This window comes from Cicer arietinum, chromosome 6, assembly GCF_000331145.2.
Source record: "Cicer arietinum cultivar CDC Frontier isolate Library 1 chromosome 6, Cicar.CDCFrontier_v2.0, whole genome shotgun sequence".
Taxonomy (NCBI): Eukaryota; Viridiplantae; Streptophyta; class Magnoliopsida; order Fabales; family Fabaceae; genus Cicer; species Cicer arietinum.
In genome coordinates, this window is record NC_021165.2 from 16,261,785 (window position 1) to 16,278,900 (window position 17,116).

A 17,116-nucleotide genomic window follows, 5' to 3' on the forward strand; every position below is an offset into this window, starting at 1 on the left:
ATTGTTGAAAAAACCTTAATAACGTTGTGCTCAACAATCCATGTCAATTACATGATGAATAGCCAAAGGCGGAAGCGTACCTGTGGGAATTGCCATTAATGAAATCCTGAGATGATGATGATAGAGCCAATGGGTTGGGTGATCTTCCTCAGCAAAACACCCTGAAGACCTTGCTCTCTTGATGGGGATAGAGAGAACCAGAGAGTTTTCTCCTTTAGGGTTTTGAAACTGAATAGTCTTGTTGTGTTTGCCTTGGGGACCATTACCCCTATATATAACTATTATTAGTTATATCCCAAATTGCAGTATTTCCAATTCAGCCCCTCATTAAATTAGAAACTGCCTGGTATCTACACTATTAATTTTCATAACTATTATGCTCTTTAGCCATAAACTATTATATATTATTTGACCCCTAGTTTATTGGCTAATTATATAATGACCCTAACACACTTTATTAATTAATTACATATGTGACCCATAAATCTTACAAGAGAAAGTCGTCCCCATCGAAAAGCAAGTTGAACCTTGCATCACTGAATCCCAGCTCTGTCACTTAGTCGAAACACACTCGAAAAAGTCGAAACCAAACCCTTCTTGTGTTACTTTCTTCATCACTTCACTTCCCTTCACTTTTAGGTCAGGTCAGTTACTCTATCTTTCTTTCTTCCCTCAAAATCAAAACACTCTACAAATTTAAAAAATACAATTGAATACTATATATATAATTTTGCTATGGCCTAAAGTGTCTGACCCATAACTAAAAGGTTTAATGTATATATAATCAATTTTTCATATACTTTCAGTTTGTACTTGGTTTTGGTTTCTTATTATCCACATGTATCCAAATCTAACCTAATAGGTCTACCCTTCTACAATCCTTGCACTTGCAATTGAATTGAAGAAAGAAAAAATATTTTTACATTTGTGTATCAATAGAAAAAAAATAATTATAAAGTTAGAGGATGAAAATAAAATAAAAAACAATTATAAAATCACAGTGAAATCACAAAACAAGTAAGAGTCATGTATAATTTATTCTAATTAGTTTACCGCAAGTTTATTTACCTTTTATCTTCCGTCACCGAAACCGCTACTTGTAAAGATATACGACTTTGATGTTTATCATGTTTTGGCGGGAAGATACATAAACTCTTTATTTGTTTGTTTTAGTTAACTAATTTTAATTTACGTGGAAATGGAGAACCCTAGCTGCAATGAAAGATGGAAGAGAGCAGGAATCGAAGATAACATGCTACTCACCATGTTTGATGCTTCTGATACTAATCAAGATGCCGTCGATGAACGTAAGCATCACTCTCCTCTTTTCCGAATTAGTTCCTCTTTGGTTCTTCTTCCTATTTTTGCCCAAATAAAATCAACTTTTAAGCTATTTGGACTTTTCGGAAATATTCAAACTTGTCGGGATTTTTTGTGTGTTTCTTTCGCCAACAATATGAAAAAACAACTATTTTTTTGTTTATTTATTTATGAATTTGTATATGCAGGGATTGCTTTTCTGGATGCTGTTCGTGCTTCTTCAATTGGCCTTGAACGTGGAAAACCACCAACTTCGTAAGTCTCCTTTTGTCTCTTACTGGCTGTTGTGTAGCATCAACACTTCAGATTGAATATGTGTTTCAGCGTGAGGCTAACACATATGCATTCAATCACTTTAATTTTTTCAAAACTGTTACTGCCACTTACTAGTCATTACATGTCAGTCTCATGTTTTGTGTCTTGTCGGTGCTTCATAGCTCATGCAAGCAATACAATTGTCAATGCCTGAAACTGTGATGCCCCATTTCATCTTTCTTTTAGAGGGAAATTTTTATTGTTCAATACATGTGGTTGATTCTCCTCTAAAAGCAAGTTGTATTTGGCTGAAAATTTGTATTTTGCCTTTATTTTTGTGTTCTTTTTTTTTACTCAAGACGATAATAAACATTATTTTTGTGTTCTGAGTTGAGTATGTGCATGTTTTTAAAATTTTCTAGAAAAATATTTGGGGCAATCTTCCACATGCTGAGGACTGGGAAATCTTTACAGTTGATTGTTGCAAGTTATAAGCTTCTGGTTGATTTAGAAAAGGTATGTGATGTCCAAGGCTTTCCCCTCTTTATATTCAGAGCCACAGGTCCTAAATGCAACTAACAGTACCTTTAAATTTGTGACTTCATTTTTGGGTTTAGCATTTCCCTCGTGCATATTTATCCGGCGTAGATGATTCCCTATCATCATCCAACTCTCCACGAAAATTGGTTGTGGCTGAAGAGGTATGAAATATGAACGACTAGAAATCATCTCAATCTGTTGTTTTCTGTTGTGCATTCAGTATATCAGTTGGTATTATGAGATGCTGGTTGAATTGAACTTGCTTTCAAATGTAAAATACTTTTTTAATAGGCATGGTCTCCCCTTATTCTTTACTTGGATAATGCCACTGCTGTCAGTGAAACGGGTGACAAACAGTCCGGTGGACCTCTTGATCCCTCTGTGAGTCAGTTTCTTCACCAACCAACTTTATAATTCTATAATGTTTTTAGTCACAATAGTTCTGAGTAATGTATTGGTATTAGGAAAGCAATTAAAGTTCTGTAATCCTGCCCCTGTACTTTAGGTAATCCATTTTTTTTATTGTGCTGCATAATATATGGAGGTGGATTCAGTCAGTTGCTGTTAGGATACGAGTTCATGACTACATACAGCACTGCAGCTCAAATAACTCATTTATATTTTTTAAGTTATATCTTTGTTTATAATATTCAGCTTCTGAAAGGTTATCTTAACCATCTTTCTCTCAAATTGCAACTTTATATTGGTTTTTTTAACTCATTGCCACTCTTTATTTTCTCCACCTTCCTTAGAGCTTTCATGTCCTGATTGGAGAGCTCGTTGAAAGTTTAACTGAGTCTGAAATTCAAGCAGCAAGCGTGAAGGTTAGTCCATCTATCAACCATTTTTGTACATTCGTTTCTAGAGTTTTGTGGATACTCGTTTCACACAAGTCTGTGAAAATGGAGACACACTAGTGATTTTGCAATGGATACGAAATGGAATTCTGACTGAACTCATAATATATTAATGTCGTATACTTTTAGCTATATTTTCCATTTACATATTTTAAGCTTTGGATCATAAAACTACAAATTAAATGCTTTTTCTATAACAAAATATAAGCCTGAATTCTGTGTAATTTTGTTGCATCCCCTGCAGAACTTGTTACTCTTTCAATATCTTGTCATTGTGCTTGAAGGCGATTTTATACCTCGAAATGGTGTGTATAAAGTTGAATGAAATTTCTGCCGTTGCCATTCCTTAAATTACATGTAAATTCTTAGTAACTGTTCTGTTTCAGCTACCATGAACTGGAGCTTGCAGCGGGAGTCTTTGCTAAACGTGTTACTGGTAATTGGTTCACTATAAGACTTTGTGTGACTAACCAATCAACAATTAACCATGTTTAATGTTATATGAATGCTATACTCTTCTTTCCACGTGTTCTGTTGTTGAAATCTTACGCTTCTTGATTCCAGTGCCTTGAATTTCCCCCTTTTGTTGTTTCAGAAAGGTATATCTGATATAGATTTTGCAGGGGTCTAGGAAAACAAACTACAAAAGCTTGATGAAAGATTGCGTGGAAGTTATCTGTGTACTATGTCAACTTCTTCAAAATGATCTTAGTAAAAAGTTCGAGGTTGAAAAAAGTTCTGAATCTCAGTCATCCAAAAATTGTCATGCTGGATTATCTCTTGCTTTACTTGAAGTATTAAAGAATGCACGTGTCTCTATGAAGAAACTTTTGGTGATGGTGAGTTCCTGAATAATTTTATTTGCTATATTTATGCAAACTTCAATCAACTCTTCTTTGTCTGCTTACATTGTGGGATGATTTTAGATTATGGCCCTTGATATGTCTAGGAAGAAAGCAGACATTGAAGGCCATACATCAAGAGCAGATAGTCCAAGGTAGTTTGTTTCTTCAAATTTAATTCACAGTGTTGTTTAGTTGAATTTAATTTTCTTGATTCTCTATATGCCATGCTTTCTGATTAAGGTAAGCAATCTTGTATTTTGGTACAGAACACCTTTGGTGGACATAGTTCTGGATGAACTGGCATACAGCAAAGATACTGTCCCACATTTTCTTAAGGTGACTCATGAAAATTGTCTCTCTGCCCTTTCTCTCCTACTGTACATCTCACCCTTTTCTCCCTCTATGCACATAACTGTATGGTGGTAGATGAAGTAATAGTGTGTAAAATTGGAGTGAACAGTCATGTTGGTCCTAAAATGTACCAAAGTTATGAAAACATGTTTAAACGTGTCTTTTGTTAGTCATTTTGGTCGTTGAATGTGTTTTTAGTTAGTTGGTTTAGTCCTCGATTGTGTCTTTTGTTAGTGAATTTGGTCCATAAAATTACTAACAAAAGAGACATTTGAGTATGTGTTTGTAAATTTGATACGTCCAAAGCCTCAAGTGACGTCTTACACATTTATGGTTCAAAATGACTATTTACCCATAAAATTGTTACTTGCTTTCCTCTAAAAAAATTTCTTTCTGATCAAGATGTGAAAAAACAATCTCCTATTAATGATATTACGGTTTTCCATTTTGGCATGGCATATAATATTTTGGATGACTTGATACATTTTACTGATGTTGTTACTTGTCAGTAGTCAACCTTTCCAAATTCCAATGTTTGAGTCATATTTTGAGGAGTTATCTTGTTGCTAATAGTTTCTTATGCATTGCATGAGAATGTATGTAGATCTTCAGCGAGCCTAAATGGAAGCTGGAAATAGTTGTGCAATATCTTTGGAAATACATAACTAAGGTAAGCAACAACTTACTGTTTGAAAATTGTCATACTTTCTTTAATACTATATGTTCTTCCTCCTAAAAGGGAGACTCTATTGGTACTAGGCAACTAGCTTTTGATAATCTCTTTGACCTTTGTTTTATACAAAATTGCAGCCTTCTGCTCGCACACGTCGATCAAGTGGTTGTACCGAAGATGCAACATTTGATGGTGCTTTGAAATGTTTTTCGAATAAAAATGGCACTAAGAGCATAATAAAGAAAATTGGTGGAGATGTAGTTCAGTTGCTTTTGGCTCATGGTTTTCAGGTAACTGTCTTTATTCAACAAATCAATGCACAACATATATTGATTTGAACAGCATACACAGTATTTATTATTCGTCAAAAACTACATTAATACAGTGATTTCTATATCTTTTGTTGTTTTTCTGTTATTATTCATAAAAAAACTGTACAGGGAGCTTCTAAAATTAGTTCCTTTTTGAGAAATTCGAATGAATATTTGCTGGTTTTCAGGCCCAATTGTCAATATTGTCAGAAACAAATGCAAATGACAACATTGGTGGAGGCAGAGAAGAGGGGGGCAGTGCTCTTGTAGATTTGTGCCAGGCGTTTATATCTGCTTTTGATAGTTTGAAAAGCACAGATAGGTAAGAAAAACCACTTCTCAGGATTTCAATTTTTGCATTACTTGCTTGATTTTGCCTCTATCTTTGCGTTGGATATTATGGCTACTGATCATATTTATTTACATGCAAAAATGATTAAAAGTTCTACTTAAACAATGTTAATTTTTGAGTGTCCTTCCATATTTATATTATGTATATCAAGACTTTGAAGTTTGAACAGATCACGAAAATATGTAATTTTTCACATATAACCTCTAGAATAATTTTGTTTAGTTTATCTACAATTTTCAAATTTGTTCTCTCTCATGCAGGGATATGGAGATACTGTCAATTGGAAAAGAGGCATTGTTTACTGCAGCAACTGCTATCTCCATGAAGTCATAGGAGTGTAAATAATAGCATTGACTTAACCTTTTTATTGAAGTTATATTTTCTTAACTTTTCTATTCATTCTTCTTTATGATAAATGAGTTGAATTTGATCAACTCATTCTTTATTGAGTCTGAGGCTTTGTAGCTTTGATTAAATGCATCAAATACTTTTCCATAGGTAAATTTTGTATCTTGTTTTACTGAAATGATTTTGAATAGCAATATCCCAAACCATTGTAAGAGTAAGTTGCATGGTGGAGATATTTCCATTGAAATTGAAAATGATTTAAGATCTTATCATTCCCACATGATGTATGATATATGTTATTTATCAAATTATCAAAGTGTACTATTTTTAATGTGTGTGAATAACATGGCTATTTCATGAAAAGCCACTGAGGACCATTTTAAAAGAAATGGTTATACTATCACTAGTGAAGACAAAATTATGCGAAAAAAGAAGGATAAATAAATAAAAGATAAACCTTGGCAAAAAATATGCTGCATTTATAACTGTACTAAACAAATGAACTCCATAAAAGAAAACTTGAAGTCAATGAATCCAGTTATAAATGCAAGAATTGTGTAAACTATATCTATCTCAGTTCTCACATATGCATGCTACAATCTCTTCTTTTCTCCCCATGCTTTTTCCCTCTCACAACTTTCAGTAAACTCATTTTATCTATAGCAGCTGCGAATGCTTGAAAAAACTTCTGCTTGTCCTTTGAAAAATCTTGAACCAGTGACATGGTTCGTGGGTCCAAAGCCAAAGCCTGATCAGATGCAAGCAAACCCATCTTGTTCTGCAAGTTACCATAATATGCATGGTCAAATATGAAAGGGGTAGTAGCATCAAATGGGGCAACAATATCTGAGTTTCCACCAAAGTTTGGACAGTACATTCTAAGAGCATTCAACAGTTTAGGGTTCATATTCGGATCAGGTTGACCCTTGCCTCGATAATTGTAGAGACGGGTCACAAAATTCTTGCAATGAGCGAACCCGATTGTATGAGCACCCGAAAGAGCAACCATATCCTGTATGGTTAAGCCTTTTGAGTTGAAGAGTTTGATGAGCTCATCAATGGTTGAGTTTGCACGAGGGATGTTGGACCCTACCCTTGATGCCATTGATATCTTTCCATCCCATCTTCCCTTCTTCACTTGGTAATATGGCCCTCCTGCCTGTGTCACATGACACACTAAAATTAAACTCAGCATAATATTAATGAGCCATTCTTAGCAGAACAAATATAAACTCAGCATAATTAGCCATTTCTTAAACAGAAAATTATTATGTTTTATTTTAGTTTTTATTTGGTTTCTTTAACAGAGATTAGATTGGATTGACTTTATTATGAACACCAATGTAATTAAGTTGTATTCTTTCATAGTGCTAGGCTGCTACATGTATCAGTCTGATATGATGTGGCATAGAAAAAGACAATACTGAAAATTGGACCTATAAGATTAAGAAGCTGTTCCCAAATACAATCCACACATAAAAGTACAAAAATCAGCTGTTTTAGAGTCTAACATATCAAACATGCCAAAATGAAAACAAATTCAATTTGACTTTGTGGGGAACCCTTGTAAGAAACAGCCACTCTACCAAAACTATAATTAATATTATAGGGTGGCATTTTTGTATTTTTAATGTAGGAAAATATAATACTCTCAACCCAAGATCAACTTGTCTATTTCTTCTCTCTAGAGCTAACTTCAAGTGATTTTGGTTAATATAGAATCAATACTAGCCTGTAACAATGTTTTGTGTGTTATTTTAGCTATGGAAAGATGAATTTATTCTACAATATAATTGTTAACTATTTTGTCACGGTGTTGGAAAAAATATAGTTGGCTAAATTTGTCTTTTTACATTATATAAATTAATCTATTTCAAATAAAATTATATCTAGTTTCTTTACGTAAAAATAAATAAATCTAAAACACCTTTTCTCATAGAACCAAAAGACCATGCACCAAAATCTTTTATAACCATTTATCTTTATTTAATTGGTAATTTCACAAAAACTTCTCTGTTATTCTGTAAAGGCAGAAAACACTTATTTTTTCTTCTAGAAGGATTTTTCTTCCGTATAAGGCATAATAAGAAGAAAATTGAACTTGGACTCAACATATATAAAGAAAAGCATATTATTGATTTGTGCTCTTTTCTGTTGTCCATTTAAGTGGACCAATTGTGGTTACATCAAAGACAAAGAGTACAGTAATAACTAGGAATATTTTGTACTTGTATTCCATCATGCGAAGGAGGGCATTACCAATGTACCCACATTTTAAAATGTCAGGACTCAGGAAGAGGAAACCAAAGTTGGTTAGGAATAAAGGAAACAAATCAAGATATTAAATCAAATTTTGTGGTAATTATTACAATAATTGAAACAAATACTCTCTCTGTCTTATATTAATCGCCACGTTCGAATATTTATCTGTCTAATATTTTTTTCACTTTAAATATATATTTTTTTTAATAATATACTTTTATTTATTGTATATCCATCCCTAATGAAAATATTCAATGTGATGAAAACAATTTGTAAGAAAGTTACAAAGTGAACTACTATGAATCTGTTATTACCTTTCTGTCCCTCATTCGTTTTGTATTTTACCCATCTACCCATGTACGGTTAAATGTTCTACTGTTGACTGTCCTCAAATTTGATGAATGGTGAAAAATAGTTTTGTACTATTTAGCACAACTTAATCAGTAACTATTCCATTAACTACTATATTAATAATGAACACAGTAAATAAAATATATTGCATCACAAGAGATTAGTATCCAGTAACTTACAAGGTGAACAAAATCTCTGGCTGCAATTGCTAGAATATCTGCACATGAAACTACATTGGGACACTTTTTCTCCACAACTTCCTTAGCCTTTTTTATGGTCTCAAAACCTTCCACTCTCAAATCTCTATTATCCTCAGCATCTTTCTCTGCCAATTCCTTGCTCCCTGGCTTTGATGCTATTAAAATTGATGCATCACATCCCTACAAGAAAATGGTTTTTTTTTTAAGGAAAACAAACCAACACTTGCATGCAAAGCAAAAGCACTTTTATTAATTGGATTTTGCTTACTTCTACAAAGCAATCATGGAAGAGGAGACGAATTGTGGCAGGACCAGAAACAGGTGATTCTTTGAATTGTTGAGAAGTGACTGAACCAACAAGTTGTTCTATTTGTGGACAAGATTTTGCATAGTAATCAACTCTAAGTTGACGAGGTGTGTGTGTAGTGTTGCTATTGCTACTAATTAGTAGTCCTAAACTTGATGAAGTTATAGTCAAAAAAATGAAGAAAAGAAACAAAGAAGTGAGAGACATGAGTTTAAGATAATGAAGTAGTTTAGGACAAAGAAAAGAGAGAGCAAAAAAAGTGAAGGGAGAGATTTTAATGTTAAGAATAAAGGAGAATTTAATAATAATAATAATAATTAGAGGGAATCAAATCCCGTGAGTCTTATAGAAGAGAGAAAAAAAGTTATATATTGATTGGTTTCTATAATGCAGAAAGAGACAGACATACTCAAAAAAGAGTTGATAAAATTCCAAAGGAGATTTCTTGTAATGTGTTGAAATAAAGAGATGAAGTTTTCCTAGCTGATAAGAAAATTTTCTGACAACATATATATTTGGGTTAATTATCTTTGGTCAAATATGGAAATGTAGGGTCTATCTAAGAATTGTATCATTTCAATTTGGTTAATTGTGTTTCCTCTTGATTGAGACAATTAGTGACAGCTTATAAGAGAGATAAATTTTGGTTTATACATCAATATCACTAGGATTTTTAATACCATTAAACAGGAAAATATTAATGAATAAGTTCATGAGCTAGAACTACCCTTATTATTATTATATATTAAGGAAAAAACTTGATGTTGAGATTCATTCACATGTTTGTATGTGCAATTATTCGTCACTGTTGAAACAATATCAATTTTTTTCTTTTAATTATTAAGTTTTAGAAAGAAAAATGATAATCTTGAGCTTCATTGAGAAGTAAGAAAAATTCAACTAAAGATTCATTTAATTAAGATTTAAATATTTTTAAATGATTTGTCTTTAACCAAAACCCATTAATTCTAAAAGAATGTGAGATGTAACTCTTCTATGAGATTAAATTGATAATGAATTAAAGACACATAAAGAGATTCACATAATTTATATTTATAAAGGACATATGATGATGATGATATTAGTACATTGTTATCATCTATAGTCTACACTATACAATGCTTTTACACTTCTTTCAACATTTGTGCAAAACTAGAATCAATTTCAAAACAATAAGCACCATAAAAAGGTAACACAGCAGCAACAAAAAAAAGAATAGAAAAGTAGTACATTAAATTTACATAAGCAGGCTTGAATGAAATGAATGACAATGCAAATATGGCAGTGTCTAAGTTATTAAATGCAAGGCATGTGCAACCTCCAAAAGCATCACAACATTAATAGATTATTATATAAATAAATAAAACTCTTCAGACTAATTAATTGAGTTCACCAACTTCCCCATACCCTTAAGAGTACCAAAATACTGAGTAGCTTTTTCCCTTTATCAGATTGGTGTTAAGTGGGGGAGAGAGCCTTTTGTTTGTGAATGCATTAAAAAGGTGAAGGACCATGTTAGCAGAGGAAATTCATTCCTTGTGTTTTGTAAGACTAGCATTAGAAGGTACTTTATGATAGCAATGAAATGTGGGCATTCACTTAGTAATGTGAAAGTGACATAGCTTTTCAGTGGGTCTCCACCATCCTCCCCTGCTTCACTAAACTGGTTCTTTTCTTTTTATCCGACACTCTCAAATACACTATTCAAATTTATCATCCAAACAAATAAAAGGAACTTGAATAAGCAATTTTTTAAAGATTTTTAATTAACACGTGTCGTTTATCTGTGAAAGAAATTGGACAGAAAAGAAATGGTTATACGACAATGTTTGATAAAACTTACCCCCTCTTTTCATTTGTCAAATGAATTCAATACTTGTTAATGTGAATCAAAACTGTGTTGACAAACTCTTTTTCCCCTTTAAATAGTGCTATATATGCTTATCTATTCTGACCGACATGGTGCAGAACAAGTGGTAGATGTTCAAGTCTATTAACCATTTTGTCGAGGGTTTGATCCCTTGACGGGATGTGTAGGAAAACATGTGTTAGGAGAGGTCAACCCTTTAACTGGGTCTCGGTTACCTCGAGGGATTAGTTCCGTAGTTGCACGTAGGGATGTCTTTGTTTTACAAAAAGAATAGTCTCAATTGTTGTGAATTTGTGATACTTTGAACTGATCTTATTCTCCCATGTCTACTAATAAACTTGGTCAAGCACTTGTTCAACTAGTATAAGTCCAATCTAATCACACTCACAACATGCAAAAGCAATATAGCTTAGCTCCATAGTACTATTTAGCATTCGATGTCCTAATGTAACTTGATGCTTGATGAAACATTTAACAAACATGAGGCATGTTCCAAAATGATTTTGTAGGGGATCAATTTTTGAAAATTATACAATTTAGAGATTCATGTGTATTCTTTCCACTTCAATTGTTGTCTCATACATGAGTATTCTTTTCTTGCAGTCCAAATGCCACACATGATTTTTACTGGTCTTGAAGATTACAAGGCTAGAGGAACACAAGCATCTCCTTACATTACTGTGTCCTTTTACACAGAATTTGCAGAGAGCAAGGACTTGGTACTGATCCGTGGGGATGTTGTATTTACCAGCAAGCTGACAGACTCAGAGGCGAAATGGCTTTTGGAAACTGCTCAGTCTTTTCATTTGAATGATGCGAGGTACAAACTGGTTGAGAGGTTCAATAAAGATACGCCTGATTTTGAGTTCAAGGATGTCTTGCAATCATTGGACGTGCCTATTTTATAACCATTTTCAATTGAACAACAACTCAACTAGTTTATACCATGGTCATTTGGGAGAGGGATTTTCATATATTGTTTATACCATGGTCATGGGACAAGAAGGGTAGTCTTGGACTGAACTTTCTATTATAGCCTTAGAACAAATCTTTGTTTTCCTTTTTTGCTGAACATTCCTTTTCTACTTTCAATAAAGAGATCTTCGATTGAAATTTTGCCTGAATGTGTTCATTTGTAGTGTATTATGTACTGTAACAATGAGTTTATTTGGATAAATAATTTAAGTGGTTATTTTATAAACGCTTATACACTTACATATGGGACTGTTTGTGCTAATTTGGTTGAACAAGCTAACCAATCTTGTTGTATATTTATTTTATTTGTAATATGCGTAACTGTGGAAGACTAATTCTTTAAGTCTACAATGGAGGCAAAATTCTCTCTTAAGATTTTGAACTCTCATCAAGTGCTCATTGGTAAAATCTATTTAATTTTCAGATTTAAAATTTGTTTTCAGTTTTCAAAACTAAAAATGTATTTCATAAACTTGGTTTAAAAAAAAAAACTGTTTTGAATTATTTCTAAACTAAAAAATAAAAAATAATAATACTTGATATAAAAAACAGTTATTTCTGGATTTACAGTATTTAATAAAATATTAATTCAAAATTGAAAAACAAAAACAAAATCAAAGAAGGAAAAGTATTTTAATTTAAATTTAAAATTTCTAAATTTTTCCAAGTGTAGTTAGTTAGTGTGGGTATGTATTATTTATGTTGCCGTTCAAGTGTTTAGAGTGAGTAAAACGACGTGTCGTCCATAGTGGTGAAGAGTTATGTTTGCGGAGAGATAAGAGGATAGGATCCATTTGAGGAGGAGAGGATTTACAGTTTGGTAAATTTGTGTAAAAGAAAGAGAAAGAGAAAGAGAAAGTCGTCCCCATCGAAAAGCAAGTTGAACCTTGCATCACTGAATCCCAGCTCTGTCACTTAGTCGAAACACACTCGAAAAAGTCGAAACCAAACCCTTGTCTTACTTTCTTCATCACTTCACTTCCCTTCACTTTTAGGTCAGGTCAGTTACTCTATCTTTCTTTCTTCCCTCAAAATCAAAACACTCTACAAATTATCTATATTCGCATGCTGATTTCGCTTTTCAACTTAGCAATCGCAATTCTAGAACCTTCCAATGACTGACCCTTCCGAAGAAGCTACTTACATCGAGAAGCTCTACGAATACGGCGAGCAACTCAACAATGCCAAAGACAAGTCTCAGGTCACTCTCACCTCTCTTTCTTTCTTTCTTTTTCTTGCATTTCACACGCTCTTCGTTCTTCTAGGGTTTTAGATTTTCTTTGTGTTGTTCGAGTTTTCAATTAGGGTTTTGGATTCTTGTTTTACACTTTCGCAGAATGTGAAGGATTATCAAGGAATCATAGATGCAGCAAAGACGAGTGTTAAGGCGAAGCAACTCGCTGCTCAGCTCATTCCGAAGTTCTTTAAGTTCTTTCCTGAACTCTCTGGACCCGCACTCGATGCTCATCTTGATTTGGTTGAGGCTGAAGAACTCGGGGTATGTCATTTGCTTCACAGATCATATGCATATATGCAATAAACAGGCTTATTATGCTATGATTTGTAATTGTGTTTCGGGTTCTTTTGTTGTGTTAAGTTATAATGTCTTGTTGTTCATAATGAGGAGAAGAAACAGACTTGAATCATGATTTATACACATTGACACAAATATCTTGTTACTATATTGCTTCCCTCTCTGTGTTTTCGAAGCAATGATTCAAAAACCAAATCATAGTTCAAACTGGCAAGACTGACTGGGTCATGATGGTATTAATTTAGGGAGTAATGGACTTGCAACCGAGTTTGTTTGTGGTTTTTAAAGCACTGGTTTTTATAGGATAGACAATACCATTTGTAATATAAGTATAAACAGAACATGGTGAAGGGGATTGAAAAAGTATTCTAGCATATCTGGGTTGTTCTGATTTATTTGTGAATTTTTTATGTGCTGAAGTTCGTATAATTCACTATCTTTTTGGTGTTTTTCTATTGCTCCTGTACAGGTTCGGGTGCAAGCGATAAGAGGACTGCCTCTTTTCTGCAAGGATACACCTGAGAATATTGGAAAAATGGTTGATATTCTCGTTCAAATTCTTGGGTCTGGTAAGTTGTGGATTATTAAGATAATTTATTCTTGAGAATATGGTCTGGTTTCTGATATTTTTCTTTTGTTGACTTGATTCTCTTAGAGGAATTCGTAGAGCGAGATGCTGTGCATAAGGCTCTTATGTCTCTGCTTAGGCAGGATGTGAAAGGTAATTTGATGTCTTTATATCAAGTATGATTGCTTTGTTAGAATATTGTACTAGTTAACTGCTACAGTTTAAATTTTCTTAAGGATCTTCAATCTGTCAATGCTTCTAATTTCCTCATCAGCCAGTATGATAAATGCCGAGTCGTGTGCTGTTGCTGTATATGTTTGATATACAGCCTCTGCTGCCAGTTTATAAATAGAGTTTGATGCCATACTTAGGAAACGAAAGAGCCGATACTGTTACCATCTGTGTTATTTATGAAATATCTTTGCAAATAGTTAGCTTATGAAAAATAATTAATTGATTTACTGGTAGTGAAAGTTGACCTTAATTATAAAAACACAAGTGTTTTTAAACTTTTGATAAAATTTAATAAATTATTGATTTATTGGTTTAACTTATTTTGCTCCTCCAAATTTTCAGTTTAAGTTACGCCACTGCTTAAGATAATGGTTCATATTGTTTACTCTTTCTACAACTTTATCTCTTGCAGTGGCAATAATACTGGCCAACCTGTCTTCTATATAAAATAGATAAAAGAGAAGGTCAATCTAACAATGATCTTATCTAGCACCTATTTGATGTGCATAGCATTTTCATTTAACAAATAGTTTTTTGATGAAGATATTGGTTTTGCAATGGGCGGAGCCTTCTTGATATAACTTGGATTGAATAGTTTTCCATATAATAAATTATATATTCGAGGTGGTTTTTTATGATTCCAGTAAAGATGATCTCCTGCAGCTTGTTAATGTGATGACTGCTGAGGAGCCTTTAGGTGGTAGTAAAACTCGAAACATTTGAACCTTGGTAGCAAGGATGAGATTAACTGTGGAAGTCCAACAATTGTGTAACTGTTACTTGCCAAACTGATGCTGCAGAGTTAGGCTTATAGCCTGGAAACTTAAGTTTTTTTGTCAGTAATCACAAATATGCTTTTCAGATTCTGGACGTTCATAATTAGTGTTGCATTTTGGTTGTTTCCTTACAGTATATTTGTGAATGCAGCTTCTTTGACGGCTTTGTTTAAGCATATGGCCAGTGTTGACGAGATAAGTACGGATGATGTTATTCGTGAAAAGGTTATAAACTTTGTTAGAGATAAGGTGAGATTACATGTATTATAGTTATCAATTATGAGGATCCTTTGTTTTGCCACATCTTTAAAATAGAAATGAATATTGAACTCTAAATGTATTCAATATAGGTTTTCCCTATTAAAGCTGAACTGTTGAAGCCCCAAGAGGAAATGGAAAGACATATAACCGATCTAATAAAAAAGGTATTCACAATTGCTTTGATTCATTTTTTACGAGTTCATTTGTCAATTTTTTAGTGTTTAAATTTTTGTAACATAATTGGAGTTGATGTATGTTGTGGTTGCATTTCATTTCAGAGTATAGACGATGTAACTGGTATAGAATTTCGAATGTTTATGGATTTCCTGAAAAGTTTGAGCCTATTTGGAGAAAAGGCTCCACCTGAGCGGATAAACGAGCTGATTGGAATCATTGAAGGACAAGCTGACTTAAAATCAGGGTTCAATGTGATTATATTTTTTCTTTCTCTCTCTTTATTGCATACAGTTGTTTTAATGTGAAAAGAGTCTGTTTTATGCCAATAATTTTTAGGGTCTCATGTTATGCTTTTTTAATTAATTTAACTGGTGATTTGTAGGTTTCAGATGCAGATCATATTGATAGGTTGATATCATGCCTTCACATGGCACTTCCAGTTGTCGTGGTAAGTACTGTTTATAATGTTCATCTTTTCTCAAATTCGTTGCTGTTTAGTTTTTCTTTATCCATTTCAATTTTTTCTTGCAGAGGGGTGCATCTAGCAGCAAATTTATTAACTTCATAAACAGCAATGTAATACCTGTTTTTGACCAGGTAACTTAGATCATTTAGTTTGAATCGGTGGTTTTTTCTTGTGTTGGTTTATTTGTTTGGGTTTACTTAGGGTTTGTTTCCTTCATGCATAATTGATTATTAGAAGTTTTATTGTCTTATGTTGTATATCTTTTTAACTTTGGGCAGTTTGAACAGTAAACAGAAAAGGTGATATTTTATGTGATGATTAAGGATGGTCTAGTGGCAGTATGAAGCTTCTAATACTGTGGGGTGGGGTCTATGGAGGATCAGATGTATGCAGAACCTTTATCCAATAAGCAGAGAGGCTGTTTCTGCTGGGGATGTGCAGATAGAATACATTATTTATCCAATATAGGAATACAACTATTCTTGAAGAACTTAGGAATTAGGATATGATACCCACCTAAGACACATATTTACAGACTAATAATTTATTTCTTTCATTAAGCTAGTATAGGGTCCTAACTCCTACTAGGATGCAGAAAAATATGCTATAAACTTTTAAAGCCACAAATATAGTAACAACCTATAAACTTTTTTAATTAGTGGAATGCTTGCGAATGACTTTCTTTAGTTGAGGTCTTTTTGTTGAAATACTTATTATAATGATTTCTTACCTGTCAGCTTCCTGGAGAACGAAAGGTAGATTTGCTCAGAAACCTTGCTGAGTTTTCACCTTTCACAACACCACAAGATTCACGGCAAATGCTTCCTTCTATCGTTCAGTTGCTGAAGGTAAACCTTTCTTGAAGAATGCCATGATTGGGAGATACCAATGTGCTGTATATAGCTGTTCTGCTATAACAATATCAACTTCTTGTTTACTATGTTCAAGTTTATGCTATTATTTGGATGTTCAGAGAACATTGTTAACTAATGAAAGTGGGATATTGGATGTGGCTAGCATGGTTTAGTCTTACCTTCATTTTTTTAATGAAGGGAAGGTTATTAAGGCATGAGGATCGATACATTTTGAGTTATATTGTTGTTCATCAAATTTTGGGTCTGTTCCTGCTCGTTATCTGTAGCATTGTGGATCAATTTCAATCACCAAATATTAGATTTACATTGATTTAGTCTCTCAAATACATTTGAATCAATTGATCACAACAGTTTCCAAATTTTAATTATGTAAGTCAAATCATGTTCATCTAACTTTTCTGTGCCCCC

The 17,116-nt window shown here is 33.2% G+C and overlaps 3 protein-coding genes across 5 annotated transcripts in view; 2 read left to right on the forward strand and 1 right to left on the reverse strand.

Annotated features, from left to right (window-relative positions):
* The first annotated feature begins 1,073 nt into the window (after positions 1–1,073).
* LOC101498765 (negative regulator of systemic acquired resistance SNI1) lies at positions 1,074–6,119 on the forward strand. Of its 2 annotated transcripts, none has more exons than XM_073369752.1 (15): positions 1,074–1,307; positions 1,509–1,575; positions 1,998–2,091; positions 2,193–2,276; positions 2,407–2,496; positions 2,868–2,939; positions 3,217–3,277; positions 3,359–3,408; positions 3,587–3,811; positions 3,899–3,969; positions 4,084–4,153; positions 4,773–4,838; positions 4,979–5,131; positions 5,341–5,474; positions 5,765–6,119. In XM_073369752.1, the coding sequence occupies exons 1-15, from the start codon at positions 1,199–1,201 to the stop codon at positions 5,835–5,837; spliced, it is 1,419 nt and encodes a 472-aa protein (XP_073225853.1). In that variant the 5' UTR covers positions 1,074–1,198; the 3' UTR covers positions 5,838–6,119. The 2 variants fall into 2 exon arrangements, with proteins under 2 accessions (XP_073225853.1, XP_004505117.2); XM_004505060.4 differs by having other exon boundaries at positions 1,076–1,307; positions 3,596–3,811.
* Positions 6,120–6,304: 185 nt separating this feature from the next.
* LOC101500560 (peroxidase 19) lies at positions 6,305–9,441 on the reverse strand. The gene is made up of 3 exons (XM_012717123.3): positions 8,934–9,441; positions 8,645–8,845; positions 6,305–7,011 (listed from the first exon to the last, which is right to left on the reverse strand). The coding sequence occupies exons 1-3, from the start codon at positions 9,177–9,179 to the stop codon at positions 6,433–6,435; spliced, it is 1,026 nt and encodes a 341-aa protein (XP_012572577.1). The 5' UTR covers positions 9,180–9,441; the 3' UTR covers positions 6,305–6,432.
* Positions 9,442–12,660: 3,219 nt separating this feature from the next.
* Positions 12,661–17,116, forward strand: part of LOC101499090 (apoptosis inhibitor 5-like protein API5) — a 9,424-nt gene continuing 4,968 nt past the window's right edge. The window contains exons 1-11 of one of the 2 annotated variants that reach the window (XM_004505062.3): positions 12,661–12,817; positions 12,908–13,018; positions 13,154–13,315; positions 13,821–13,920; positions 14,007–14,072; positions 15,081–15,178; positions 15,280–15,354; positions 15,469–15,618; positions 15,750–15,815; positions 15,899–15,964; positions 16,571–16,681. In XM_004505062.3, the coding sequence (XP_004505119.1) occupies positions 12,932–13,018; positions 13,154–13,315; positions 13,821–13,920; positions 14,007–14,072; positions 15,081–15,178; positions 15,280–15,354; positions 15,469–15,618; positions 15,750–15,815; positions 15,899–15,964; positions 16,571–16,681 (981 nt within the window). In that variant the 5' untranslated portion in view covers positions 12,661–12,817; positions 12,908–12,931. The remainder of the gene's footprint in view (positions 12,818–12,907; positions 13,019–13,153; positions 13,316–13,820; positions 13,921–14,006; positions 14,073–15,080; positions 15,179–15,279; positions 15,355–15,468; positions 15,619–15,749; positions 15,816–15,898; positions 15,965–16,570; positions 16,682–17,116) is intronic. The other variant, XM_004505063.4, reaches the window with a different exon arrangement.

Coding starts and splice junctions, on each gene's coding strand:
- LOC101498765 (XM_073369752.1), top strand. CDS start 1,199: ATGGAGAACCCTAGCTGCAATGAAAGATGGAAGAGAGCAGGAATCGAA. Junction 2,092..2,192: donor TTCTGGTTGATTTAGAAAAG/GTATGTGATGTC, acceptor TTTTGGGTTTAG/CATTTCCCTCGTGCATATTT. Junction 2,277..2,406: donor AATTGGTTGTGGCTGAAGAG/GTATGAAATATG, acceptor CTTTTTTAATAG/GCATGGTCTCCCCTTATTCT.
- LOC101500560 (XM_012717123.3), bottom strand. CDS start 9,179: ATGTCTCTCACTTCTTTGTTTCTTTTCTTCATTTTTTTGACTATAACT. Junction 8,846..8,933: donor TCCATGATTGCTTTGTAGAA/GTAAGCAAAATC, acceptor ATTTTCTTGTAG/GGATGTGATGCATCAATTTT. Junction 7,012..8,644: donor CCAGAGATTTTGTTCACCTT/GTAAGTTACTGG, acceptor CATGTGACACAG/GCAGGAGGGCCATATTACCA.